The following is a 27,759-nucleotide window of genomic DNA, read 5'->3' as shown; positions in this document are numbered from 1 at the left end:
CAAGGCTATTCTGACTCCAAAGCCCCAGTCCTGTAGCCATGAGGCCACCAAGCTCAGAAGCCTGTCCTCAAGACTTGTGGCACCTCTGGTGCTTTCTGACCTGCCGTTGTGGGTGGCAGCCCCGAAGGGACGGAGGTCTTTCGGGAGCAGGGTCCAGCTGAGGCTGGGGCGTGTGCATGAGAGCCAGCCCGATCCTTGCTGCAGAGAAGGGGCCATTGATCGCCGGCCTCCCTGGGCTGGGGGCTCTGAGTGCTGGGCGGGGCTGGCAGGAGAGGCGGCTGGCTCTGCCACACTCGGCCAAGGGAGCCCTCCCACCTCTTGGGTCCCGTTCATCATGGCCTCTTGGGACCCCTGAGGATGTCTGCTGCTTGCTTTGCTGTTAGGAATTAGATTAGTTTTCCATAAAAACAGGATGTGGAGGGTGAGATGGCTATGTTGGTCTTTTTTCTCACTCCTCTTTTTCCAGGAACTGAATGTATAGTTCTAGCCAGGACTGCCCTGTCCCCACCCACTGCCTCCCTCAGGGTGCAGGGAATGTCGCTCTCTGCTCTTAAGTGGCTGCTTAATCAGTTTCTCCTCTCATCTGGAGAGCTTATTCTATCCCCAGGGGCCAGCATGCCCATGGTGGGTTTGTCTGAGGGCCCGGGAGGGTGTAGGAGGAGGGGCTGCCGCCCCCTGCCCCCGGCCGCTCTGAAACCAGCTGTGCTGGAGGAGGGGACGCTGTGCTGGCCCTGTCTGGACGTCTGTGATACTAGAATGACCCTTGTGTGATGATGGCCAGTGCGAACTAGCAGGCACCTTGGCCCCTCCCCCCAGGAGGACACCCCCCAAGACAACACAGAACTTCAGGAGCTCATGGGTCCCGCTTGAAGTCTCAGCCTGGAGGCTCCATTGAATTAAGGAGGTGGTGGGGAGCTGGGTGGGGTGAGGGGCGTGCCTAGCCTGTGCACATGGGGAGGGGCCTGCTGTGGGAGCTGTGTGGCCGCTTTAGGAAAGAGTCCGGTTGCCGGCAAGTCATGGGCCTGTTTGGGAAGGCTGGTGGGGGGCGGGGGGGTGTGTGGGAGGGAGTGTGGGTTCTGTCCTGCCAGTGATGGGAGCTGTCGAATCCCCTGGCGTCCCCCTGCGCTCTGTGTCCTATGAGGGGCATGGCCCTACGGCTAAAGACCCAGCTCAGAGGGAGCTGGTCCAGCCTGGCTCTGTCACTCAGGGGCTGCTTGGCCTTGGCTTGTGACCTGTGGGGACCTTCCTTTCCCAAGCAGAGTCCCTCCTCGTGAGCAGATCGCGGAGGGGCGTCCCTCCACCACGGGCTGCTCCTATACCTGCAGGGCCCGGCGCCCCGCCCGGCTGGGAGCTGATGGCATCACACGTTCAAGGATATGAGAGATGAGGGGAGGGGAGTGTGTTTTCCAGCAATGCCAGCCTCCCCCTCAGCCTCTTCTCAGCAGGCCCGGGCTTCATGCCTCCAGAAGTTTCACCGCCGATTTAAGAGGGGAGAAGGCCCTGCGGCCTGCTTATGCTGAAGGCCAGGGCCTGCCCTGCCTCCTCTCGCATCCGGGGCTGTCCGGGCCGCCGCCCCCTCAGCGGGGCCTTGTGGGGCAGCCGGCTGGGGCCTCTGGGTTCTAGCCTGTCAAAAATTGGGAGTGACCAAGATGGGCTCGCAGGAACCTGGGCGAGGTTGGCACCTCCTCGGTGGCGCGGAGCCTGGCTCAGGAAGGCCAGTGCGCTCTGAGGCCCCAGAGAGACCGGAGGCAGGCCAGAAATGCCCCGAAGAAATGACCCCAGATGGAATTCCAGAGCTCAGAAGTGGCTCTGTTATGGAAGGTCATCCCAAAATTCATGAGTATTATTTTCTAGAGGAGGGAGAGGAACTGTGGAGAGATGAGCAAATGGAACTTGGGCATAATGAGTGAAGTTTCATTTGGGAAAGTATATATTAGGCGGAGAATCTTGCGAGACAGACAGATGGTACCAGTAGGAGTGGGACTCAGTGTTTATTACTTACTGTCATTCTCTGCATCTAGAAAAAACTTTTGGAAACGAAGAAAAGGGAAGTGAATATTATATGAGCTGGTGCACGACCTTCCTTGCAGAAGGGAAACTGAGGCCTACCCCTGGCCTGATGGAGTCCGGGGTCCCAGTCTGGGGAGGCCACCAGCCATCTTGCCAGGCCTTCGCTGGTCATGCCCTTGGATGCTCAGAGCAGCAAGGGCTGGGTCCCTGTTCTAGGGGCTGGTTTCCTGGGGGGTGGGGCCAGGCTGGTTGTTATGAGCAGGCTGTGTTGATTTTTCCTTTGGTCACTTCATGAGCTTGTTGAATTTCCAGAGAACATGTGGGGCCCCCGTACCTGAAGCCACACAGCTGTCCAGAGCAACCACCTGGGCCTGAACCTTAGAGACAGGTGGGCCAGGCTGGTGTTTACAATGCAGAACCTCGAATCAGCTGAATCAACCAAGGTCCTCCAGACCAAGGGCCAAGAGGATACAGAGAGATATGACATCTTAAGTGAGGTATATATACATACTTACACATTTGTACATGTGTATACACAACCATACACGCACGAGACAGAGAGGAAGTTTATTGTAAGGAATTGGTTCACACAGCTGCGAGGCTGGCGAGTCTGAAATATGCAGGGCAGCCCAGCAGGCTGGAAATCTAGGCAAGAGTTGATGTTCTTGAGTCCAAATTCTGCAAGGCAGCCTCCTGAAGATTTCCTTTTCCCCAGGGGGGCCTCAGCCTTTGTTTTTAAGGCTCTTATCCTGATTGCAACCTACCCACCTCATGTAGGGTCACATGCTTTACTCAGAGTGGACAGATTGAAATGCTAATCCCAACTAAAACATACCTTCGCCCCAAACATAGATGCTTTCAACTCAACTCGGAGCCCGAGTTGACATGTACAATGACCCACCACACCCAAGCTGCTCCGTTACAAAGGCACCCAACCTGCTACTCTAAGAACACAAACTATGAGCTGATATGCACGTGACATCTCTGGCCACACCTCCAAGCTTTCAGGCAAGTCCCCTAACCCCATGCCCTCGTTCAGAATGGAAAGAGCATGTCACGCTCTCCAAGGACATGCAGGTATCACCTCCTATCTGGTCCTCACACTGCCTCTGTGAGGTGCTCTTTCAGTCACACATTTGTGGGGTGCCTCCTGGGGACAGGTGCTATGCTGGGGTGGGCGTCTGCTGAGTAGCACGATGGTCAGAGGGCAAGTGTCCTATCAGTGTCCCATTTTACGAAAGGGGAGCGCATGGCGCTGGGCAGGCGGGCTGAGGCTCCCGCTGAAACATGCGTAGATGGCGAGAGCCCTTTTCTAACAGCCAGGCAGAGACACCCTCCTGCCCAGCTTCTTCACCCCCGGGCAGGCCGGGGTTCTGAAGGGGCCTGCGGTCCTTCTCTCCTACCTGGCCAGGCTGCTCTCAGGAGCCAGTGACCCCGCCCCCACCGCCAGCAGGAAGTGGCCAGGTAGCATTCCTCCCTAGGTGTTATTAAGGGCTTTAGTGAACAGGGCCTGTCATACCGGACAGGCCAAGAGGGACTTGGGGTGCTGGGCGCCTGCTGAGTCACAGGGCGGGGCTCTGAGTCAGCACCCCAGCCTTGTGTCCTGTTTCCTGAGCCGAGGAGGAGACGTGGGGACCGGCTCTGCTTGGGGCGGACTTCCCATGTGGGCAGGTGGCCACTGGAAGGGGTAAGCAGCCCAGAAACTCTTTGGAAGCCTCCGCTGCTCCTGGGCCTGGCTGCTGTGCGCTGTCCTTGAAGAGGACATGTCGCCACTCTGGGGAGAGGCGGGACTTGTGAGAAGGCAGCAGACAGAGAGCCAAAGGGACAGGTGCCCCCTACCACATAACCAGACCGAAGGTTTTTGTCCTTCAAGCAGAGGCCCAGGTCACACTGTCAGGTTGGACATCACCCATCAAAAGACAGGTTGTGGGAAATAGATTGTGATGGATAATTGTGTGGCTTGTTCCGTCTGAGTTGGAAGAAGTACGCACCCGTGTCCTTCCAGTTCCCGAGGTCATCTCCCTCTGCAGGGTGCTGCATGGCTCCTTGGGAGGTGTTACAGCACAGGCTGCAGGGCCCGCCTCCACAGGTCTGGAGAGCCTGAGAATCTGCATCGCCACCAGATCCCCAGGGGACACTAATGGTGTGACTTGGGAACCCCACTTTGATGACCACAGCTCTGTGAAATGGGTCACACTAAATTTTGTCACAATAGCCCTTGGCTGGTGTGGCTCAGCAGATTGAGGGCCGGCCTGTGAACCAGAGTTGCCGGTAGGGTTCCCAGTCAGGGCACATGCCTAGGCTGTGGGTCAAGTCCTCAGTGGGGGGTGTGCGAGAGGCAACCACACATTGACGTTTCTCTCCTCTCTTTCTCCCTTCTTTTTCCTCTGTCTAAAAACAAATAAATAAAATCTTCAAAAAAAAAAAAGAAAGAAAGAAACAAAATAAATTTTGTCACAATAAAGAACTTGGGAAAATGTTGTGGCCTGCTGGCTGAAGGTGACTTTGGGAGGGTCCAGTCCCCTGTGATGGAGACCCAGATACTATATATGGCCTGTGCCATGTGTCACAACATGTCCTGCCTCATTGCTCGCCTCCTGCCCTCCTCTGAGTCCCCTGACAGCTCCCAGCGCATTGCTGCCCCACGGCCTTTGCACCGGATGCTCCTCTGTGGATTCCCCTGCTCAGGGCCCATCTCTTTGCATTACTGGGTTTATGACCACACCTGCCACACACAGGCTGGCCGTGTGTGTGTGTTATTTGGCGACCCGCAGCAGATGTGGACCCTCATCCTCACTTGCAGTTTACACACTCCCACATAAGAGCCAGCTCACCAGCCTGGCTGTGGGTGCTCTCGTAGGAGCTCTGCGTCACGCGCTCTCACCCTCTGTCCTCTGTGAGGAGGAGTGAGGTGGCCGCCCTGGCCTGGCCCCGAGTGGCTCTGGGTAGGGTTGCTGTTGAGAGCTGAAGAGGCCCTGTCTGGTGGTCGGTGCTGGGTGGATTCTGTCTGTGAGAGGGCCCGGGCGGCCCGGGCTCGCGGCCTTGCGGAGGACGGGCGCAGCTTGGGCCGGAAGCCCGTGTCCCTCCCAGGAGAGTCCTCTGTGCAGCGTGGCCTCATCCTGCCCATCATTTCAGGGGCCGCCGATGGCAGCGCCTCTAGGAATCCCCATGCTGTGGAATGGGGCCACCTCTGTAGGAGCCCAGTCATATCATTTAGCCTGGAATTCGGGGATAGGGGTGGGTGTGGGAGTCGCTTCAGGTCATGGAGCATCTTTGTTTACCTAGAGCCTAACGCCAGTCCCTCTCTGTGCTAATCAGCATTGTCCCAGAGGCCTCTGCACTCGCGGGGTCAGGCAGATAGTGTGAGGGGACTGTCCAGATCGCCGCCTCTGTACACTCCAGAAACCACGCTTTACAGTGAACTCATCCGTGAACCCACACGCCCCTCCCTGCATATCCACCCTCCATTCTCAAGAGAGCCCCCCACTAGCCCCTGACAAGCACACACATATCTGTCTCATTAGATCCTCAGTCATCTGGGGAGGGCAGGGCCGGAAATGCTGTCTCCACTTTCTACGTGAGAGAAGGAAGTCATAGAGGAGAAGCAGGTACTCGCCTGGGGCCTGCGTCCCTCTCTGCTCAGGGCCAGCTCGGCTGTCAGCCAGCCTCGGGCCTTTCCAGCCTTGGCCTCTGGCACAGAGGGGCCACTTGCACACACACCGCCCCACCCCCACTGCCGGCAAGGCCCCACCGACCCAAGGGGCTGCGCCCCGCTGCAGCCTTATTGGAGGAGAGCACCAACTGTCCTGTCCCCACGTCTGTTTCTGGCCGCACCCCTCCCAGATGGTCACCCTCTGCGACAAGGCGACCTGTGGATGCCCTGGCGCGTGGAGCGAGAGGAGCCCCGTGCCGGCACAGAGCCCGGGGTCAGGCCGGGCAGCTCTCACGGGGCTGCAGAGAGGGCCCTGTCTGACCTAGTGAGCGTCACCACACACAGGGCTGCCCTTCACGGTCTGGGGGTACCGTTCAGATGGGAGCCCCTTTTCTTCAGGCTAGAGGGGGGCCCTGGCTGTCCCTGGGAGTCTCAGTGGCAGGGATGCGGTAGGGCAGGGACCTGGGATCAGGCTGAGGCCATGTATGGGGCTGACCCACTTCGAGAGGTGAAGGGCACCAGCTTCCCGCCTCCCTCGAGGAACGGGAGGCCTCCCTGTGCTGGGGGCTGGCCTTGGGGACCCCATTCTGTAGGCTGACCGTGCCACGCCGTCAATGTCACCCTCCACACAGGCCCCAGCTGTGGCCTGTTCCAAACCACAGCCCAGCAGAGGCGGGGCCCACCACACATCAGGGCCCCACGGCCATAAACTACTCCCTTCCTGGGCACCCTGCCTCCCGCTGCCTGTTTACCTGTGTCAGCTGCAGAGATGTGCGGGCAGATAAGAGCCTGGTCTCGCCTGCCCTGGGAGGCGAGGGTGGCGGGGGGGTCCCTGCACGGAGATCCCTCCCTGTGGAATTTGGGCCCCGCCCCTGCCCTGGAATCCAGCTGCGTCAGGGCAGCCATGGCTGACCCTTCAGGGGAACTGGGCACGTAAATATTGCTCTTCCCCCAGCGGGCCGCGGCCGCGGCCATCCCTGTTGTAGGGAGGAGTGCTGGCAGTGGGGAGGGTCGCAGGAGAGGACGGTGGGTCTGGTGCGAGGGGAACGTTTCACAGGCAGGGAAGAGGGGCTCCCGGCAGTGCTGGGGAGGGGTCTGAGCAGCCTTGAGGGATACAAAGGCCCCTTTGTTCCCACCTGCCTGCCACAGGGGAAGGAGAGGTGACCGGACATGCTGGGGTCGGGAGGCCTGTAAACAGCAGCCTGCGCGCCGAGGAGCAGCTCCCGTCTGTTAGCACACATCGCCCAGCCCGGCTCCCGCAGGCGAGGCGCTGGTTGAGAACTGGGGCACAGGTGTTCAAGTCCCTCCACTCCACCTGCTGCCCCTCTGGGCGCCGTCTCCTCCCAGCCTCAGCCTGCTCCACTGTGAAATGGGCACAGCAGTATCGGCCTGAGCTTGTGTGGGAGTCTCACAGGTGATGCCTGTGGAGTTGTGGCTGGCGGGCTGTTGGAACCCCCAAGACTTGGTTTAGTCGCCCTTCCCCCTTTTTGGCCATCACAAGCACGGTGCCTAACCCCTGGGCCTCTAGTCACCTGTCCTGCAAAGTGTTGGCCTTGTAATGTGTACCGGGCTCCCGGGCAGGTGGCCGTCCCCTCCTATCATCCATGTTTCCCCCCATCCCTCGCACTGTCACCTGTCGGCAGTTGCCCCGCCCCCCCTTGAACAGGTAGCTCACCAGCAGCAGCCTGGGACTGAGCGTGGCTGGGAGGTGGCATGCCACAGGTGCCCTCCAAGCCTGCGGGGACTGAGCGGGGGCACTGTCGGGAGCTCTGTGGCTGCCTCATTCCTCTTGTGGAGTTCCTGTGGGGCGCCCCAGACCCTGGGCACTCACCACGGCCTCACAGAGCTAGTGCAGGCGTGGGGGGGCAGCTGTCCTCCCCTGTCCTGCGCGGGTCAGGTGAGCCATAAAACTGAGTGTCCCAGACACCATACTAATTAACCTGGACATGGTGCTAATTAAACCCGAGCGACGGCGCCCAGGCTTTGTGGCCCGGCTCCAAGTAGATAACACATTGTCCCTTGGCTGCTGAGGGTGCCTCCCTCTGCCCTGGCTCCCCCGCCCCCCGCCAAGTCGGCTCCTGTACCCTCATCCTCCACCGACTTCAGGCAGGCAGACTGCTTTTCTGCCACAGGACTCGGGCTTCCCTCCTGCAAAATGAGAGAGATTCCTGTGAAGGCCTTTGAGTTTTTGGAGCTTTGTAAACTGTGAAGTGCCGCGGAAACCATTTCTCTTCATGCCCATGTCTGTGCTGTGCTCTAAAGAGGGGTGTGTGTTAGACACTGCCCTTGTTTCTCTCAGCTCTCCTTGTCCTGTGGAGCTGGGCTAGGCAGGGAGGCAGGAATGCCACGCAGGGTCCCACCCCAGGGACTGCCCAGCCTGCTATGGGAGGGAAGCCCCCCCAGAATGCCAGTGTGTGGCCAGTGCTGGAGTTGCCAAGGGGACGGAGAGGGCCTGGCCCCTCACAGATGTGGGCTTGGGCAGGCATGTGCTGCAAAGTGGGTCCCTGACGGGGAGGAGCAGGATTGGAGGGGCGATGGCTGGAGTGCCGGGTGTCCTGGGGAGACTGGCAGGCTTTGCTCGGGCTGCGGGCAGGGCGGCGAGGGAGGTTCTGGGCTGGCCAGGCCCCTAGGCTCCCCTTCCCGCCCTCCACGGCCTGTGGGCTCCTGAAGGGTCGGGTCCCTGCGTGCCTGGAGCTCTGGGATGCCAGGCCTCCTTGCCCATGCCGACCCCACCAGCGTTCCTGTCCCTAAGGTTAAGGGATGCGTGATTGCCCCCGGGGCCCTTGGCCAACCTTGCAGCTTTCCTCTTCCAGAAAGAAGGGGTTGTTCAAGTCCTGGGTCATCTCTTGGTCTGGGTCCAGTTTTTGCACCCTGCCTGGGGACATGGCAGGTGTGATCGCCTGGGTGCTGGGAGGGCCACTGCGCGAGTATACAGCCCAGCTGCCTGAGCAGCTCCGGTGGAGGGCAGGGGACAGCCAGTCACTGCCCAGTGCCCCCTCTGCCACATCTTTCTTCCCTCTTCCTCTTCTCCTCGCCCCGCCTGCCTGCTGGCAGAAGCTAGCCGGGAAGTGTTTATGGGTTTCTCCTCCCAGCCAAATAAGGCAGAGGGAGCGCTCGGGACATGCTGCAGGCTGGGGGAGGGGCTGGGACCAGGACCCTCACCCCTGGCAGCTGCCCTGGCCTGGCAGCTGTCTTCTGGGGACCCTAGGCCTCTTATATCGGCCCTGCCTGGCCTGCGAGGAGCCTCGCCTGCTTGGTGGCAGAAGGTAGGCCTGCAAAGTGCCTGCCTGGTCCGGAGACGTTGGCCCAGTCCTGCTGCTGCCATGGCCCTCGGAACCGCAGGTGACTCGTCCTTCTCAGCCTCCGGCCCCTTCTTTGAAAGGAGAGCCTGGGCTGTGCGACCCCACCCCCCTTGTGGTATATTTCCCCCAGTCCTCTCCTGCCCCTGCCCCTCCGTCCACTTGGTAGCGACTCCAGGTCTTGTAAAAATGGAAACCTCACAGCTATGGCCAGGGACCCTGCTGCACAGGTGAACACTGATATCAGCTTGGTGTTAATCTTTCCAGGCCTTTTTTTTTTTAACCCTCACCCAAGGATACGTTTATTGATTTTAAGAGAGAGGAAGGGGATGGAGAGAGAAAGAGAAATCTCAGTTGATTGCCCACTGAAAGCAACCTGACCAGGAATGGAACCGGCAATGTTTTGGTGCACGGGACGACACTCCAACCAGCTGAGCAACCCCACCAGAGCTCTGGGCCTTTCTATAGTCTCCATACATGAGTACTGTTTGTGTTTTCACTTTAGTCCTACACAAGAAGAATCGTAGCGTGCATAGAGGAGTGCCTGTGGCTTGTGGCGTCCAGCGGTGCCTTAGCAATTGGTCCATGTTAGTTCTCCCCTGCTACGTGCCAGGCACTCTTTCAGCGGCAGCCCCTGAGAGGCAAAGGTCGTGATCCCCCCACTTAACAGCTGAGGGAACTGAGGCACAGAGAGGCCCCCATCTCCTGCAGAGCTGAGAAACACCAGATCGCAGACTCTGGCCCTGTTTCACGGGTGAGGAAACCGACGCCCAGAGGAAGGCTGTGATGCTTCCTGCTTCCTGGCATGGGCTGTGTGCCACTAAGCCACCTCCTTACAGAACCTCCTTCTGACTACTTAACCCTTGGCCATCAGCCCTTCCCTCTTCGACCCAGAGGGCCAGCCCGGGCCCTTGGGCCTCACCCCAACAGGAGCCCTGTGGGCAGCAGAGGAAGAGGCCATGTGATGGGCAGCAGCCCTTGGACCCTCCCTCTGCCCCCCTCAACTCCCTTTCCTCCCTGTGCCAAGTCCCTGCTGCCTCTGGGAGGGCCTGGCTGTCCCAAAGCCAGGGTGGAGGGTGGGCAGCTGTGCCCTGCTCCTGGTTTCCTACGTCGGGCCTGCTGGCCAGGTCTCCTACTCACCAGCTGCCCCCTGCTAGTCCTGGACCAATGCTCCTTACCTGTCTGTGGGCCGGTTTGGCAGCCACTGCACCTGGGCTTGGGGATGACCCTTGTCCCAGTGCCCTCTGCACTCAGGCCACCTGGACCCATGCCATTTCCAGGGGGCAGTCAGCTCCCATCCCTGGGACTCCTTCAGTTTCCTCACCTGCAAAGTAGAGATAGCAATAGTGCTCCTCACAGGTGTGCGGGGACAGTGACAGTGATGGCCATGGTGTGTGTGCGCCCCTCGTCCAGGCCTCACCGCCTTCCCCTGGGACGTTGGCAGCTCCAGCCATCTCTTCCGGGGCCACGGCCCCGCCCTGTGGGTTGCAGGACAGTGTGGCGTGGTGCTCAGGCTGCTGGGCCTGTTTCCTGCAGCCTCCCTGCAAATGGCGCTAAAAATGCCCCTCAGAGCGCTGCCGTGCAGGTTCTGAGCGGCCCGGGCGAGGCGCCTGCCCCCTCTGCCGGAGCTGCTCCCCGCACTTTACCGATGCTGAAACCAAGGGTCACCCCAGGCAGCCTTCGCTTGAGCTCTGGTAGGGCTGGGCGGGGAAGATCCGAGTGGACCGGGGCCTGGCAGTCTCTTCTCCCCTGGGGCATAGGGCAGAAGTCAGGGGACTGTCCCAGGAGCTGCATGGGACCTGGGGTCTCGGATGTCAACATCCCCTTGGCAGGCCCCTTTCTCCCTTCGGGCCATGTCTGTGGTTGTCCAGCCCTCTGCATGGAATGTCCTTCCTGGCTGAGTTGTCCTGGATATTTGTGACTTTCCCTAGCCCTCCCCCCTTCCCCTCCCCACCTGGCACCAGCTGAGACCAGGGGCCGTCTGTCCCCTCTCCAGACCTCAGTTTCCTCATCTACAGGACAAAGATTTGCTGTGTGGGTGAGGGTCTGGGAGGGGTTAAGCATGTGCTGGTGGGGGTAAGGGGGCCCTTTCCTGCCCAGCATGGCTTTCTCTCTCCTCCCACCTCTATCCTATTGTTTCTGGCTCAGGAAAAGGCATGTTTCCCCCATGAGGTCACCATCCTGGCCGCTGGCAGCTCCTGAAGGGGAGGTGGGAGCTGTCTGGACAGGGCAGGCCCTGTCCCCCCTTCTCTGATGTCTCTGGTCCCCACCTCCTCCCCAGCTGAGTTGCTCTTTCTCTGTTGGAACCTGGGGCTGACGGAAAGCCTCCTCCAGCCTTCCCTGAGTCTTAGCCTGACTTCAAGGCCTAAAGCAATGCCGCCTCCTCTGGCAGCCTGTTCTGATGTCCTGGGCCTCCTTGGCATGCGCAGCCACACTGAAGCCAGGTTCATGGCCCTTAGGCCAGCGACCTCAGCGGACAGCCGCGGAGTGTCGTGAAAGCCCTGGATGTGGAGCCGAGGCCTGGCCACACCACCCACCATCGAGGCCCTCCCTCAGAGCCTCTGTTTCCTCATCTGAACAATAGGGGAGTTTGAGAGTCGGCCAAGGTTCTGCTATTGAGGCCAGCTTGCCTCTGCTCCCGTGCTGGCCCGAGGTCACTCCTGCTCTGCTGGCTGGCCTCTCGCCCTGTCCCCAGTCCCTGATGACGGGGGAGGGGGGGTGGCAGGATGGGAACATAAGTCAGCCCCTACTCTTAGCCACCCCCTCTCCCCCGCCTGCTGTGCTGGGGCCGGAGCCAGCGGCCCAGCTTTCTCAGCTCACGTCCCGCAGCCCAGTGTCTGGGGCTGTCCAGGCGCCACTCGCCTGCCCCGTGCCAGCTTCCTGGCAGGGCTGGTGGCAGAAGATGGAGTCAGGGAGACCAGCCAGCCCGGCCAGCCTCTCTCACAGCCTGTCTCAGGCCGAGCTGGCATGCTCTGGTGAGGCAGCAGCGCCCGGGCAGGCCGTGCTCCAAGACATCCTGGGGCCCCTCGAGGGCTGGGGCCCCAGTGCCCTCCTCTGTGTGGGTGGAGGCGCTCACCTCTCAGAGCACGCGCTGCCTCTGTCTGACTTGGCGACTTGTTCCTGGAACTGGGGCGGTGTCCTCTGAGAGGCGGGTCAGCTGCGTGGTGAATGGATGAGTGAAAGAATGAATGGCTCTGCGGGGGCGTTGTCACCCCTCCGAGGCTCAATGCTCCGCCGCGTGGGGCTGCCCTGGGAGGGGGCAGCCGCCCGTGCGCCCTGCAGGAGGCGCTGACGGGGCTGACGTGCAGTCTGTTCCAAGTGCTTTCCACATCCTCCCCTTTGACCCTGCTCGCTCTGACTCTCCATCTCCCATTTCCCGCTTTTGGCAGACTGGGCTTCTCGGGGCTTTTTTCCCTCCTGCTCCGCCTGGGAGTGGGGCGAGGCCTGCTCCTGGCTGCCCTGGCAGCAGCAGGCGGGGCTGGGCCAGCCCCTGCCCCTCGGGCTCTGGCCTCTGAAATCCTTCACAGATTTCAGGGGCTATTTGTTTATTTTGGTAAAACACCCATAACAGAACGTGTATCATCTTAACCATTTTTTGTTTTTAAATTTTTTCATTTACAGTTTACATTCAATATACTTTATATCAGATACTGGTTACGTAATCACATACTTTACATATGGTGTAAATTCATCTTGACCCTTTCTAAGTGTATGGTTCAGCGGCAGTAAGTATGCTCTCAGGATTGCGCCACCATCACCACATCCACCCACAGGACTTCCCCGTCACCCCAAACTGAAACTGCATCCGTGAAACACGGCCGCCGCGTCCCCCCGTCCCAGCCTCGGGGTCTCTCACAGAGCCAGGTGGGGGAGACGGTAGGAGACTTTTGGAGGCGAGGACCTGTCCCTCCTCCTCAGGAGCTGAGCCTCCAGGAGGTTCCCTGGCGCCCACTTCACACTAGGTGCCCTGTCATGGGCTTTGAATGCCACCCTCGGTGCGGGTGTACTTGCTCCATGTCTGGTGTTCCCAGCAGATCAGAACATGAGTGCCGCAGGGCAGGGACCTGCAGAATAGGTCCTCAGGAGAGAGTTACTCTGAGGGATAGGTGGGTAGGTGGATGAAAGGTTGGAGAGATGGTTGGGTGGGAGGCTGGCGGATGGGTGGGTGTGTGGGTGGGTGGCGGGATGGATGTCCCGTGGCTGGCGAAGCTCTCACTGGGCTGGTGCAGAAGCGGGAGGGATACCACCTCTCTGGGGACAGCGCCGGGGTTGGCACTGTGGTGAGGGACGAGGCAGAGCCCAGGGCCTGAAGAGTGCAGCTCTGGAAAACAAAAAGGAACTTTAGAAGCCTTTTCCTTAAGTGCATTTCCCTCCTGCCTCTTGGGCCATATCAGATTGGTGTTTTTTGAATGAAAATGATAATTACTGAAAAACTTTAGATTTAGAGTTGAGTGGATTGCTGTAGCTAGTGTGTGTGATGGAAGGAGGAGGCATCTTAACTTTAGGGACAGGTCCCCAGGGAGAGAAGCATGCCGCAGTGCCCAGAAAGGAAGGCGAGGACCCGGAGCTTGGGACCACAGCACTGCCCATGTCGCTCTTCTGGGTCCCCGTGTTACTGGGGTGATAGAAGGGGCTTAGTCAAGGGGTCAGTGGGAAGGAACTGAAGCCCTGCGCTGGGCACCTCGCGTCTGTGATCCAGTTCATCCCTCCTGTCGGCCCCTGGGTGGGCCGTGTCAACCCCATCGCGCAGACGCAGAAACAGGGCGAGCCGACCGCGGGGCCGCAAGGCTGGGGCCCAGAGCTGGCCTCGTCATGTGGGCTGCAGCTGTCTCCCAACTCAGAAGCTCTGTTGAGGGAGCACCGACCCCTGTTGCCACCCTCTCCTCTTACTTCCTGGGAGAGGCCCGAGCTCCTAGTTTTGGGTGAGAGACTTGGTCCAGGGTGCTCTGGTGAAGGTGGCAATCGAGGAGGGCGGGGTGCAAGCCAGGCCGTGCTTCCCCGGAGGACGTCCTAGAGCCCCGAATCCTGGCAAGGACGGGAGACAGGCAGAGATGTGGACAGCCCCCTCGCCACTGCCAGGGGCCTGGGCTGGGGTTGCATGCTGGCAGGCGGGCTGCTGGGATTTCAGTGGCCTGGGGTCTTTGAGGAGGAGTTCCTCCTTTGTACCTGCCTCTGGGGTAGGACAGCCGCAGCCTGTCCTAACTGCAGGGGTTAGGTCCCGAGAGCCAAAGCTTTCTAGTGCAGGAGGGGAGGCCATCATCACCAGCTCATGACTGGCAGCAAATCGTGCCACCTCAGCAGCAGCGCTGCCCTCTGTGTGGTTCAGATGCGCTGCCCCCGGAAGCCCCGGGAAGGTCGCTGTGATCAGGGCAGCTGGAGGCCATGGGGCAGGCAGGGCCTGGGTCACGCCCCAGGGGGGCCTTGTGCTTGGAAGGCGTGGGGGTGGGGTGCAGAGTCCTCCCCTTAGAGGCCTGTTATTCTGGTCCATTCTGTTCCTGGGGGAGACGACCTGGCCTCGGCTTATTTTTAGCACACTGCACCTGGCCCTGTCACCTCCCCTGGTGGGAAGGAGAGGAGTCAGGTTCCCCTGCTCAGTCATGGGTGTCTGGGCTGCGGCGCTGGGCTGTCAAGCAGGGCACAGGTTCGTGGAGGGTGCTGGAGCCCGCCAGGCTCTGTGCTGTCCTCCTGGGCCTGGCGGGGCGGGGGCCAGTCTGGGGCTGCTCCTCTCGGTGGCAACGGGGGAATGGAGCGGGCCGAGGGGCTGCAGGCCTGGGGGCCCCACCGGGGGTGCGTGTGCTGCTGGCCCCCTCGGGCAGTGTGCAGTGCCTCTCCGGCTGCCCAGGCGAAGCTGAGTGGGTCCCCATTCCTGTGATGAGACCTGCTTTGAACATGCAGCCTCTCCCTATTATCTCCTGATAACGCTCAATTCCTGGGGGGCAAAGGAGGGTCCCCCGGCCACCCCGCTGCACTCTGTCAAGACAGCGTCAAACAGGGTGAGACTCTGCAAAGTGCCAAGGGGGTAGAAAGACATGTTGTCGAGTTAGAGGGGAAAGGCAGGAACAAGATGATGATACAGAAACAGGCAGGAGCGAGGCCGGACGCTCCGTGCTGGCGGCTCCCTCGTGGGACGTGTGATGTGCTGGGGAAGAAGACACAGCCACAGAGACTGACCAAGCAGTAGGGGCAGGCTGCTGCAGCGGTGGCTCCCTGCCCCTGGGGAGGGCAAGGGACAGCCCCCATGGCTGTACGCAGTGAGGGCTCAGAGAGCTGGACCCCAAAATTCAACTGTGCTGTATGTTAATTAAAATATAAAATTTTTAAAAGGAGAAAAAGCAACTTAGGAAGGTCAGTCACCACCTCTGCATCTGCCCACAGGAGGATGGATAAGGCTTTGCGGTGTGTGCCTGAGACACACCGATGTGATGAGAGCCACACGTTTCTGTAGGGAATGACCCCTAAAATGTAACATAGGTGAGCAGATTATTAGAAGGACCGACTGACAGAATGCATGCACTGAGTGATGGAAAGTGTCATACGTTGTGTGGGGACACAGTGTGACAGTGGATGTGCCCTGAGTAACAGGTGACGTGTTGCACGTTGTCTGGACAGTGTGACAGCATGTGAGTACCAAGTAACAGGTGACATATCATGTGTTGAACGGAGTGGCTCGTCCACGCAGGGGGGTGAGCAACCTCGCAGGGGTGATGCACACGTGATGGAGGGGGGCAGTGTTATGGGGCGATATTTGGGGGGGGGTGACGTTCAGGGAATGAGGTTCAGGGGGCTCCATCTGGGGGATGCTGTGGGGCGTGGGGCTGGCCGTCCCCCCGCGAGCAGCCGTGCTAACCGTGCGTCTCCCCCACAGCCTGCCTGCTCCGCTCCAACGCGCTCTCGCTGGTCTACCTGCTGTTCCTGCTGCTGCTGCCCTGGTTCCAGGGCCCCTCCCAGCACAGCATCCGAGGTAAGCGCCAGCCAGTGGCCCCTGCCTGGAGGAAGGAGGCTCAGGGCGCAGAGCGCTTTGTGCGTGTGCGCCCAGGCCGGGCTTTCCCCGCAGTTTAACAGCTGTGGGTAAAGGCTGAGTGGTTCCAAGTCTCATTTTCATCATGGCCCCCTGCTACCTTCAGAATCTCTTTTCTGACTGTGTGTTGCAGGGGCACGCTGAAAGTAACGGTGGGGGGCGCTGGGTGGCTTCCCCGGACCCTGAGGTGCTCCCCACATAGAGAGGCCCGAGCCTGGGGCCGTGGGCTGCGCTGTTGTCCTGCTGGCTTCTGTCCCATCCCCTGCACCATCCGTGCGTCTCCTCTGCCCTATGTCTTCAGTCTTCAGTGTCATTTTTATCCCAGCTTTTCAGCCGGGGCACATGCTCTAGGACTTGTCCCTGAAGGTTGTTGCCCTGTGTCCCTGGGTGGGAAGGACCCTAAGGCTTCAGAGGGTGAAGAGAGGCACCCAGGCTTAAGAGAGGGTCTCAGGGAGGCAGGCTGTCCGCAGCACGAGCCCCAGCGCCTGTCAGATGGGTGAGAAGTTGCCTGCCAGACACCTGAGGGTCTAGCCCAGGCCACGGAGGGAGCCAGGCACTGCCCTTGGAGGTGCTGGCTGCAGCAGCCTGGTTGCTTGGGGGCCCTGGGGCCTCTGAGTTCTGTGGCTGCCGGGACAGTCACTGCACTGAGGGGCTGGGACCACACCCTTTTGATCCCTCACAGTCTGGAGGCTGGAGTCCAGCACTGTCTCCTTGGTGCCACAGGGCTGGCTCCTCCTGGAAGCTCCAGGGAGAAGCTGCTTCCTCACCTTTCCTGGCTTCTTGTCCCTCGCCTCCTCTCTCCATCATCCAGGCTAGCAATGGCCGCTCAAGTGTCACCCTGCCACCTTGACTCTGACCCCCGTGCCCGCTCCCCCTTTAGGACCCTGCGATTACATTGAGCTCACCCAGGGACCCAGGATCAGCCTGTGTTAAGGTCAGAGGGTTGGCAGTCTGGTTCCCTTTCACTGTGTAAGGAAACTTGTTCACAGATCCCGGCTCTGGGGCACGGATGCCCTGTGAGGAAGCATTCTGCTGCCCCGAGGGCGAAGGCCGCCCCTTTCTTGCCCGTCGTGCTGGCTCTGACTGCCACATCAGGCCGCCTGCTTGCTCAGGGTGTTAGCAGAGGGCACTGGTCTTGGAACACAGGGTTCGTTCAGGTGCAGAAAGGGGAGGGGCCCCAGCACTGCTCGGTGCTGGATGCTGCTGGGGACAGGCCAGACCCCTCCCAGGCTGACTCAGCTGTCCCGCCCAAGACTCCCTCCGGCCAGCTGCCCCCACCCCCTCCCCCGGGGAGGGTCTGCTGGGCAGAGCCTGCCACCCATGCCGTCCTCTTCTCTCCGTGGAGCCAGTTCTGTTTGTTCCCAGGCTCTCGGCTAAAAGCTGCTTGTCCCGTAAATATTTCAGTAAATATTTCATGCCCTTTACGTGATTGGAAACACTTTCCTCTGGTCGGCAGCCGGGGGAGCGCAGGCTCCTGCCAGGGCCAAGACCAGAGGAGTCTGGAGTGGGGAGGGTTAGGGCACAGGAGGAGGGGCCCTGGGAAGACTTCCCTCCTGGCCTCTGTCTGTCCATCTACCAGCCTGAGAGGCCCTTCAGGGACCGGGAGCCTGTGGGTTTTTCTGGGTGAGAAAGAAGAAAGTGGGAGGCCTGCCCATGCCTGAACGCCTGGCCATGGGTCATGAGTTGTAGAGCGCGGGGCCTTGGCTCTGGCACCTGGATGATGGTCTGAAGCTGCCGGGGGCCCCTGTGGGCGCTCACCCCGACCCCATCCCCACGTGGGCGTCCGCCTGACGCAAAAGGAGCCAGGGTGGAGCTCCCTACGCAGGGAGTGGGGGACTCCAGAAGTGTCCGCCTCAGTGTTTCCTCAGGGAAGTCCCAATTCCTTCACTGGTCACTAGGGGCCGCCAGACAGGGGCTGGGTCGGTGGGCGTGGGCCATGTGCCCAGGAAGGTCGGGACAGGGCAGAGGTGCAACAGAAGCTTCAGGGAGACCTCTGGGTCAGCTCCTGGTGACCAGATTAACATTTAGGGGTGATAAGAGGCCCAGTCCTGCCCTAGAACAAAACCCTCCTCATGCTGCCCTGCTCTGTGGGCGCCTGGGCTTTGGGAAGGGCCTGGCAGGCAGGGCCCTGTCTGGTCCAAGTCTCAGAGCAGCGCACCTGAGTATCCCTAATGTCTGTTGGATGATGGGATGAGGAGCTCCTGTGTGTAATTCTCGTCGTCCTTGCCTAGACAACACATCTTGAGCTCTCTTGCCTATGAACAGAAGATGCTCCCTGCCAAGTTCTCAGTAGAGCAGACGATGCCCCCCTAGTTCTCAGTAAAGGGGACGATGCTCCCCGAGGTCTCAGCAGAGCAGATGATGCCCCCCTGCCCAGTTCTCAGTAGAGGAGATGATGCCCTCCCAGGTCTTGGTAGAATACACGATGCCCCCGCCAGATCTCAGCAGAGCAGACGATGCCTCCCCAGGTCTCAGTAGAGTACACGATGCCGCCCGCCCCAGATCTTGGGAGAGCACACGGTGACCCCCCAGGTCTCAGTAGAGCACATGAAACCTCCCCCCAGGTCCCAGTAGAATAGGTGATGCACCCCTCACAGGGCCTCATGGCTCAGACTTTGGTTTGCCCCTGCCCTCACTTCTATGGACCCTCCTCGGTGAGGCGCAACCTTGGACAACTAGAAGATGCCGCTTCTTCCCTTGGCTTCTCAGAGCACTTCCTGGTGCACCCCTGTGCCATCCTGAGGGATCCCCATGCATATCTCACCCACCCTGCTTGGCCTTTGCCTGGATTGTGTGTGGGGGGAGTGCCCTCCTCATAGCCCAGGAGCTTAGCCCTGGCATTGGCACCACATCTGCAAGGGGCCTCGGCTGCTCCAGGAGAGGGCAGCGTGAGTGGGGCCTTCGTGGACAGCAGCTCAGGAGGAAGCCAAGGGTAGGAGGCTGTGGGTCCGTGAACTGCATGGGGGCGTGCACCGCAGGAGTCGAGGCCCTGCTGAGGGCAGAGACGCTCTGGAGCCTTTGCAGACTGAGCAGCCACTATCAGGCCACTTTGAGGGGCTCAGACCCAGGGCTCCCACTCTAGGTCAGACAGGTGCTCTTTTGCAAAACCCCTCTCTGGGAGGAGCCCCCATTCCTGTGCTTTTGGGACTCTCAGTCTCCCAGCCCCTCTTCCGTTTCTCTGGAGTTTACTGCCTGAGCATGAGGACCCTAAATGGGAGCCCCAGCACCTCCAGGATGGGTAATTTTGGTGTCCGCCCCTCCCTTGCCATGGACAGAGGTCAGGGGCACCTGCCTGTGTGGGCCTTGCATTGCAAGTGAGTGACACTAAGGTCCCCAGGGAAGAGGGCAGGCAACACCTTCCCGTAACTGTAACAGATGGGCCAGTGCCCTCCTCCCCATTCCCCTCAGCTCCGTCCTCCTCCGCCTGCTAATGGTAGCTCTTCGTCCTTCCGTCCTCTCCTTCCAGTAGGTAGTCAGGGCCGAAGCTCAGAGTCTACAGAGACCTGTTTTTAGCACCTCTAATGAGCCCCAGCCACACCCCTTTTGCCTCCTGAGCAGATGCAGGAATCTCTCACCTGCCTGAGCCTCTGCTCACCCAGAGCCAGAGCTGTCCTCTGAGCTGGCCCTCCCTGCTGCCTGCCATCCACGTGTGGATTTCCCGACCCAAGGGGCCAGCTGCTCCCAACTCAGCTGGGCTTGGGCAAGCGGGAGAACATCGCAGCTTTGATAAGTGACATGTTGAGGGCCAGGCCAGCACCTCCCCCTGCCTCCTGCCGACCCCTTCCTGGAGGTGAGACCAGCCTTAGAGGTGGAGAAGCTGAGCAAGTGAGGGAGCAGGGGCTCAGCAGGGCCCAGAGGTGGAGGAATTCGAGATGCCACCAGGCTCCCAAGGAGGCATCAGAGCTTACAGCTGGGGCAGGGCAGAGGGGTGTTAGAAATGGATGTTTTGGGTGCTGGCAAGCAGATGCAGGTCCATGGCCAACCCCCAAGAAGAGGGCGAGGTTGGAGCACCTGCCTCGGCCTCTGCCTGTCCCCACAGATCAGTGGTGCCTCTCGGCCCCTCTCTGCCTCTCCCAGCTGGGAAAGAGGAGCTAGTGCTGTAGAGCCAGGGCCCCGGTCCTTTGGCTGGGAGCGGGCACAGGGTCCAGCGCATGACAGCTAACCAAGAGATGAACCGGGAAGGGGAGGGGCAGACAGTGGGAAGTGCTGATATCTGATATGCCTGCAGGCGGATGTCAGGGGTGCTGGACCGGAAGGCTGTCAGCAGTGGGCCAGAGAGGTGGCGGTGTCACTCTCCTGCCCAGGGGCCATGGCCTGGTGCTCCCCTCCCTGACCTGTGGGCCTCCCGTGGTGCGAGGAGCCCGTCACTCTTTTTACAGCACTGTCAAGGTCAGTCTCAGGCCTCTGTGGCTTGGGAGCAGGGTGAGTCCATGGAGTAGGACCGGGGTGGCCCTGGGCAGGTGCCCTCCTGCCACATCACCCATTGGGACTTCCCAGATCTGCAAGAGAGGAGCCCTGTAGACGAGCCAGACAGAGGGGAGGCTGAGCAGTGGCGGGGGGCGGCGGGGAAGCTTTGCCTTCGCACCCAGTGGCTTCTGTGGGCTCCTGGTAGGGAGGCGGAGCTCACTGGCTCCTGGAGGGTTCTTTCCCCCAGGAACCCTGCACAGCGCCCCACTGGCAGCCCAGCTCCGTCTGCCTATGGGGAGGCCTGCGGCCTCTCCCTCCTCTTGGCCTGGGGCTCTGAGCAGAGGGGCCCAGCCAGGGCCTAGGGCCAGACTCTCCCATTCATTTTCCATTTCTCCTTCCTGCCAGCGGGCTGTTTCTTCCACCAGCTCCACCCTGCTCTCCCTCTTGCTCACCCCGCTCACCCCTGCCCACTACAGGACAGAGGCTGTAATCGAAGGGTCAGGATGCCAGGGCTGGGAGGGGCATGGAAGTGAGTGAGGCGAAGAAGCTGCCTAGATCCTGCCGGGAGCCTGCCCGGGCTGCCTGAAGGGGTCCCTGGCCCTCTCTGAGCCCAGCTCTGCTTGGTAAAATCAGGCGAGACTGTGGGTGAGTGTTGAAGGATTCGGCTTCATCATGGGCGCTCACATGTCACTCCAGAAGTGTCACCTGCTGGGCCAGCCCTAGGGGAAGGGACATGGGACAACTCTGAGTCTATTCAACAAGTAGTGATTGTGCTGAAAGATAGTGGGCAAGACAGACAGGGGCCCTGAGCCTGCCAGCCTCTGGGCAGGAGAAAAAGAGTGGGTTTGATGGTGACCCCAACTGTCCCCCGCTCCAGGAAGTTGAAAGAGGGGCCAGCTGCTCTGTGAGTTGTCATTAGCAAATCAGCCTGCCAGCAGGGGTGAGGACCCGGGGCCTCCTGCCTGAAGGCCAAGGGCTGGAGGAGGAAGCTGCCCACAGCTGGTTCCTGACTCCAGAGTTCAGAGCTCAGGACGACAGTAAGAACCGAGTGGGGTTCTCTGGCCCTCGCCTCTGCACAGAGTGGGAGCCGCCTGCCCCTCCCAGGGCAGAGGCGACTCTAGGACTTCCCGAGTCCTGCTTCCTAGGGAGCAGGGTGCAGCCCTGGCTGTGAATGCCACGTCCCGCCAGATGTGAGGAGCAGAGAGGGCGCTTGTCCGGGACTGTCCCTACCTGCGCTCCGGGCTCCTGGCCCGGCTGCGGCTCTGCCTCGGCTCTCAGCGCCGCCCCGACACCCACCACCGGCAGAGCAGCCATCGTCCCTTCCTGCCGTGGCTCGTTCCACGCGTGCACGGGAAGCGGTTATCTCCATGACTATCCCCAGGAAGGCGAGGCTCTCCCCATTTTTCTTGAAGAGCCAGGATCCCAGTCCCATCCCCCTTCACCCACCAATCCTGGTGTGTTTTCCGTCCACATTGTGAGGTGAAGCAGCACTCGGCAGCCACGGCTGAGCAGGGTGACTCAGGTGCTCGCTGGATGTGTTTGTGAGCAAACCTGAAGGTGTCTCCCCAAGTGTGGGGGCCTCCTCTTTCCATGCTGGCTCCTGCCCCCAACTGCCCCGCACCCCCAGGTAGCAGGCGGCCTGGTGTGTTGTGCTCTGCTGATTCCCTGCTTTGTGACTGTGGTCAAGTCACTTCATCTCTCTGTGTCTATAAATTGGGATTCACGATAGTGCCCCCCCCAGGGGGCTACTGTGAGTGGTCAGTGGAATGGTGCAGAGCACTGCACGAGACCAGCTGCTGACGGCCCCCCGGGACCCCATGCACATGCTTGGTGTGTGTCCAGGGCTGGTTGATGAGGCCTGACGCGGGGCTAACGACCAGGGCTGCGTGCTGGCCTCACCCTTCCCCTCGCCCACAGGTCACACTGGCCGCCTCCTCCGAGCCCTGTTGGCCATCAGCCTCCTCTTCCTGGCAGCCCACCTCACCTTCCAGATATGCCTACACACCGTGCCTGGCCTGGACCAGTTTCTCGGGTCAAACTGTGAGTTACTGAGGGGTGGGGAAAGGCGCCTTGGGGCAGCAGGCCTGGCGGAGAGCTAGAGGCTGGCTGGAGGGGAGAAGGGAGAGAGAGCCACCGCGGCCCTGCAGGAACCTCAGGTCTCCCCGGGGAGGTTGGCTGCCCCGTCCCACCCAGGCTTTGCCCAGTAAGGGCCACCTGAGTGCCTGTCTGTGGTTATTGTCCAGCCGAGACGGCCCGAGTAAAGTGCTGCCCCAATAATGGCTGCCGTGGGGCTGGGCTGAGCACCGCCGTGGTTTGAATCCCGGGACCTGGAGTCTGACGACTCCAGGGCAGCCCTGGTCTTCTCAGGCCTCTCCCCCTCTGTCAGCATCTTCCTCCCTCCCGCGCCTGCTGGGGTTTACAGACTCAGCCCCGCTGCCCTTCACCCTTTCTCCCCCCAGCTGGTCTCTCCACCTGGCACCCAGCCCTCTGACTCCACTGATATCACACACCGGTGTGCAGGAAAGGGAGCCTCGGGCTCCCGGCGCCCCCACCTGGCTAGGGTCTCTCACCTCCAGGGCCTCCAAGCTCCCGCCTGGCACCACACTGTGCCGCGTGGGCGGCCAGGGAGCTACCACCACATCCCATTCTGCAGCTTAGAAACTGGAGAGAGGTCAGGTGTCTCGAAGGTGTCCTGGTCCCGGTGCCCTGAGACCAGGCCTCGCGACTTGAGCCCGCAAGGAGCAGCCGGCTTCTGCTGACGGGTCTGAGGGCCCGGCCCAGCCTCCCAGCCACTTAGGCCCTGCCAGGAGGAACTGAAGGGCCTTTGGTCCCTCTGGCTTTCCTGACTGGGCCTCAGTTTCCCTATCAGGAAAGCTAGTGTTTTGAGCAACCCTGAGACCGGCCGCGGGTGCCCTAGAGATCAGGTGTTCTGTGACTCGGGCTCCAAGTGCCTCCTGGTGACAGGGGGGCGTTATTCAGAGCTCACCTGCCTGACCTGGTTCCCTTGTGCCTTTCTCCACAGGCAGCCACTGGGAGAACCTATCCCGACACGTAGGGGTCACGAGGTAAGGCCCCCCGGCCTCCCTCCAGGATTTCCTCGGCCCAAGGGGAGGGTCCACGCCCTCCCTGCTGGCACCTGCCCTCCTGGGCTGACCAGTGGGCTCTCCTGCCCTTCACAGGCTGGACCTGAAGGACATCCCCAATGCCGTGCGTCTGGTGGCCCCCGACCTGGGCATCCTGGTGGTCTCTGCTGTGTGCCTCGGCCTCTGTGGGCGCCTCACGCGGGAAGCCCTGCGGAGCCAGCGCTCCCAGGAGCCGGTGAGCTGTGGTGGGCAGGGCGTGCACGTGCCTAGAGCTGAAACCCGGGGGAGTTGAAGACTACTTTTCTTTCTTTTTCTTTCATGACAAACTTTTACTTGTAAGAGTCAGTACGTGCTAATTGTGAAAAGATAGGGCACCGGGGGACAGAGAAGATGTCTGTCCCATGGGAGGGGAGCACTAGCAACACAGTGTGATTCTGCCAGGGCTCCCTCTTGGGGGACACATGCAGGGAACCCAGGCAGCGTCTGCACCTTAGAGACCATCCTGGGACAGATATCTTTGTGGCCACAGGGCAGTAGGGAGGCAGCAGCGCTGAAGGATGGTCTGGGCCAACCGTGGGATGGATGTTGGAGAACCCACTCCCACAATGGCATCAGTGGGCTTGAGGGCAAGGTGGCGGCTGTGTAGGTTCAGGCCAGCAAGGCCCTAAATCAGACACTCTGTCCTTGGGGGGTGCTGCCCTGGGAGAGGGGGGTCTTCACTGGGCAGGGTGTGAGCGTGGGGTCCTTGGTGTCCTCCTCAGGTGAAGGCTCAGCGCCTTCTGTCCTGCACAAGAGGCTGCGGCCCAGAGCCTGCCTGGGCCCTCCACCGGGCAGGGCCTGGTCTCAGGGCTGGGCAGGGTCTGCGGCCGTGCAGGGGTCCTGGCATGAGAACCTCCTGGGGGCCCCAGGCTTCTCCCCGCCCCCTGCCCGGCCCTAGCATCCCTTTTCCAATAGCTAAGGCTCACGGGGCATGAGGACCTCGACGGACAGAAGAGCCCATAGAGGGGAGGGGACTTCACAGAGCAGGTCAGGGCGACTCAGCCTGCAGCTGACCCAGCCTGTCGTCTCGCGCTTTGCTGCTCCATCCCACAGGGCAAGGCTGACACCAACATTTTAGGGAGGAAAGAGGGACCTGGAGATCGACTGGCTTTTCCAGGCCTGCGTGGGGGGTTGAGCCAGGGCTCAAACTACCCTCCTGCCAGCCCTTGGGGCCCCCTCCCAACCGGGCCAGCCCACTCCTTCCCCACAGGGGCACGTGGGCACCAGCAGGCGCGTGGGCCAGGGCTGCCTCTGGTTTCCTCATTAGCAGAGCCAGAGCTTCCTGGAACAACTTTGCTAGAAAGGGGCTGGATTTTCCCAGAAATCTGTGGGTGGGGAGGAGGGGTAAGCCCCTTACTCCTTGCTGTCCATCACCGCTGGACTCTGGTCTGCTGGGCAACCAGGACAGGTCGTCTTCACCCAAGTGTCCTCGGCAGCACAGAGCCTGGGCCTCGCTGCCAACCTGGGGCGAAGGATGTAGACAGACTTCAAATGAAGCAGGGCAGTAGGGACACCCTTCACAGGTGTCCAGCCATAAAGCCCAGAGCTAGGAGAGCAGCCCATGCACATACACGGTGCACACGCCATGTGCATGCACATATCCTGATGGTCACACCCACGTATGTGCGCGCTGAGAGGGTGAGGTGGGCTGTGGTGGGGGGTAAGGAATGAGTGGACATTTCTGCCCAGCTTCCCGGGATGGCCTTTGGGAACTGAGTTGAGGCTGGAGCCAGGCCTGGCCAAGCTGGACACCACGGGCGGCCCCCAAGCACCTGTCTTTCCACCCAGCAGCTGCCTCTGTTTTTTCCACTCCCAGATATGCTCGCTTTCCATGGGCCTTCACAGAAGCTTTCCCAGGGCCCGGGCCAGGCTGTGGGCGGGGGCGAGCTCAGGCCTGGCTGCCCCACCTTCCAGCAGCCATCTCCCCGTTCCGGGCTGGCTTGGGCCTCCCCCTCCATGCATGCTGGGGTCTAGTGGGAGCCCTGGTTAAGACTTCTGACCTCGGGACCCTCGATCCTGCTCTGATACAGTGTCCTAGATATCCTGTAGCCTTGTTCTCCTGGCCTGCCCTGCTCCTTCCAGGCACGGCTCAACCATGCCTCCCAGGGGCCTCCCCACCCCTGGCCCCAGGCTCCACGAAGACAGGGCCTGTCTGGTCCATCTCTCCTGTCTGGTCCTCACCCTCATTGGATGGACAGGAAACAGACTCAGACAGGTTAGGTGACTTGCCCAAGGCTGCACAGATGGGAGAGCAGGGTTGGGATGTGACCCGGTCACCTGGCTCTAGAGCCTGTGCTCTCAGCCCAGATGCCTCAGCGGCTAGGAAAGGCGCAGGCAGGGTGCCCATTTTACAGATGGGGACCTGGGGTGCGGCCAGGGCATCTGACAGAGTCAGTGTTTCTTCTGCCTCGCCCTGGCTGTCCCTGATGTCCAGGAAACAGCTCCATTCTGGGAAACCTTGAGGCAGGGCCAGGGAAACAAGCCCTGTTGGATCTGTGTCCCCACCATGGGCAGGGGAGGCCTGGAAGGGCTCTCCTGTTTCCTCCTGGCCAGTTGGCCACCAGAAGAACTGGCAGGGGGCACCAAGAGACTCCAACACCTGGCCTTGCCCCTGGGGACCTATCCATCACTCCCTGGAGGTCCCATGGACAGTGGAGAAGGAGCAGGGCACAAACAGCTGTGTAATTTGGGGTCCCCTCTGAGCCTCCACTTCTTTACTCGTAAGGAAATTGCTACTTCGGCCCATGGAACCAAGTGTAGTGGTGTAAAGGTGCTCTGTAAACTGTAAAGTGCAGTGCACATGTATGAGCACACTGCTTCCCTTTTTCCTAAAAATCCCTACTCAGGCCCTCTCAGGAGCCACACCAAGCAGGGCCACGGGCTTTGATGATTCCTGCAGGCATCTGTGGGGACTGCTTGTCCTTGAAGGCACCCAGTCTAGATGCGGAGATAAAGGAGAGGCCCTTGAGGGGTTCTAGAATAGTGCACAGTCAGGCCCCGCAGGCTGGCCATCGTGTGTGCCAGGGCTGGGCAGGCTGCCTCCGAGAAGGTGGGTGAGGCAGCAGCGGGAAGGCGGTGAGTGGGCCTCGGGTACGAAGGGCAGACAGGTCTATGCTCGGGCTGGCAGCCCCTCGCCCTCAGAGGGGCAGCCCCCCTCCTCCCTGGTGGCTTGAGTGCCAGACCCCTGACCTTCATCCTTCTCTGTGACCTTGGCAGGACGATGATGACAGGGAAGTGGACACCAGCTCCCCGGCAGGGCTGCAGGGAGGCCCTGCGCTGGCCTCCAAGCGGAGGTTGAGGCTGGCCGCCCGGTTCCGGATCAAGGCTCACTGGCTGCTGGTGGCTGCTGGGCGGACCCTGGCCATTGTGCTACTGGCACTGGCAGGTACCTACTGGGCAGGGAGCGGGGATCCCAGCACCCAATGTCACACCGAGAGGGGTTTTGGCACCTGCTGAGCTCCCTGCTGAGCAGTGAGACGAGGTCGCAGAGCCCCAGCTAGGCATGACCCTGCCTGCCTCTGTCCGGCTCTGCAGGCATCGCCCACCCCTCGGCCTTCTCCAGCGTCTACTTCCTGTTCTTCCTGGGCATCTGTACCTGGTGGGCCTGCCACTTTCCCATCAGCTCCCTGGGTTTCAGCACAGTCTGTGTCATGGTGAGCTGCTTTGGGGCCGGCCATCTCATCTGCCTCTACTGCTACCAGATGCCCTTCATTCAGGACAAGCTCCCACCTGCTGGCATCTGGGCCAGGTGAGAACTCACCTGAATAGGTCCCATCTGTCCCCTCACCCTGGCCCTGCCCACCTGCCCCTCCTCCAAAGCTGGAGGTCAGTGCCATGCCTTCTCTGGGCAGGGTTTTCGGTCTTAAGGACTTCGTGACCCACACGAACTGCTCCAGTTCCAACGCGCTGGTCCTTAACACCAGCCACGACTGGCCCGTGTACGTGAGCCCCGGCATCCTGCTGCTCCTGTACTACACTGTGACCTCACTCCTGAAGCTCCGCACACACCCCCCGCCAGACCAGGTGGGTGCCCAGGGCCAGCACCCCTCCTCCGTCTTTGCACTTCTGGACACCCTGCTCCTCCTCCAGGCCACGACTCTCGGGCAGGGTGGGGAACTGAACTCTGCTCTGCTCTCTGCAGGCAAAAGTGGCAGCTGGTGGCATCAAGGAGCGAGAGGTAGAGCTGACTGAGGTGGATCAGTGGCCCCAGGGCCAGGCCAGGGCTGTCCAGGTGAGGAGAATAGGCTGAGT

The 27,759-nt window shown here is 60.9% G+C and overlaps 1 protein-coding gene across 1 annotated transcript in view; it reads left to right on the top strand.

The window, feature by feature from the left end:
- The window catches only part of PIEZO1 (piezo type mechanosensitive ion channel component 1 (Er blood group)), a 63,905-nt gene that overhangs the window by 15,232 nt on the left and 20,914 nt on the right, over window positions 1-27,759 (top strand). Inside the window, exons 2-9 of the mRNA XM_054588953.1 lie at window positions 15,827-15,922; window positions 22,304-22,426; window positions 23,409-23,451; window positions 23,566-23,704; window positions 26,725-26,893; window positions 27,043-27,256; window positions 27,360-27,531; window positions 27,650-27,739. Coding sequence (XP_054444928.1) covers window positions 27,159-27,256; window positions 27,360-27,531; window positions 27,650-27,739 — 360 coding nt within the window. The 5' untranslated portion in view covers window positions 15,827-15,922; window positions 22,304-22,426; window positions 23,409-23,451; ... (1 more) ...; window positions 26,725-26,893; window positions 27,043-27,158. The remainder of the gene's footprint in view (window positions 1-15,826; window positions 15,923-22,303; window positions 22,427-23,408; window positions 23,452-23,565; window positions 23,705-26,724; window positions 26,894-27,042; window positions 27,257-27,359; window positions 27,532-27,649; window positions 27,740-27,759) is intronic.

The sequence above is a fragment of the Pteronotus mesoamericanus genome, unplaced genomic scaffold (assembly GCF_021234165.1).
Source record: "Pteronotus mesoamericanus isolate MK-2021 breed Mesoamerican mustached bat unplaced genomic scaffold, CSHL_Meso_final scaffold_165, whole genome shotgun sequence".
In the NCBI taxonomy this organism is placed as follows: Eukaryota; Metazoa; Chordata; class Mammalia; order Chiroptera; family Mormoopidae; genus Pteronotus; species Pteronotus mesoamericanus.
This window is presented reverse-complemented; position numbering and strand designations above follow the sequence as displayed.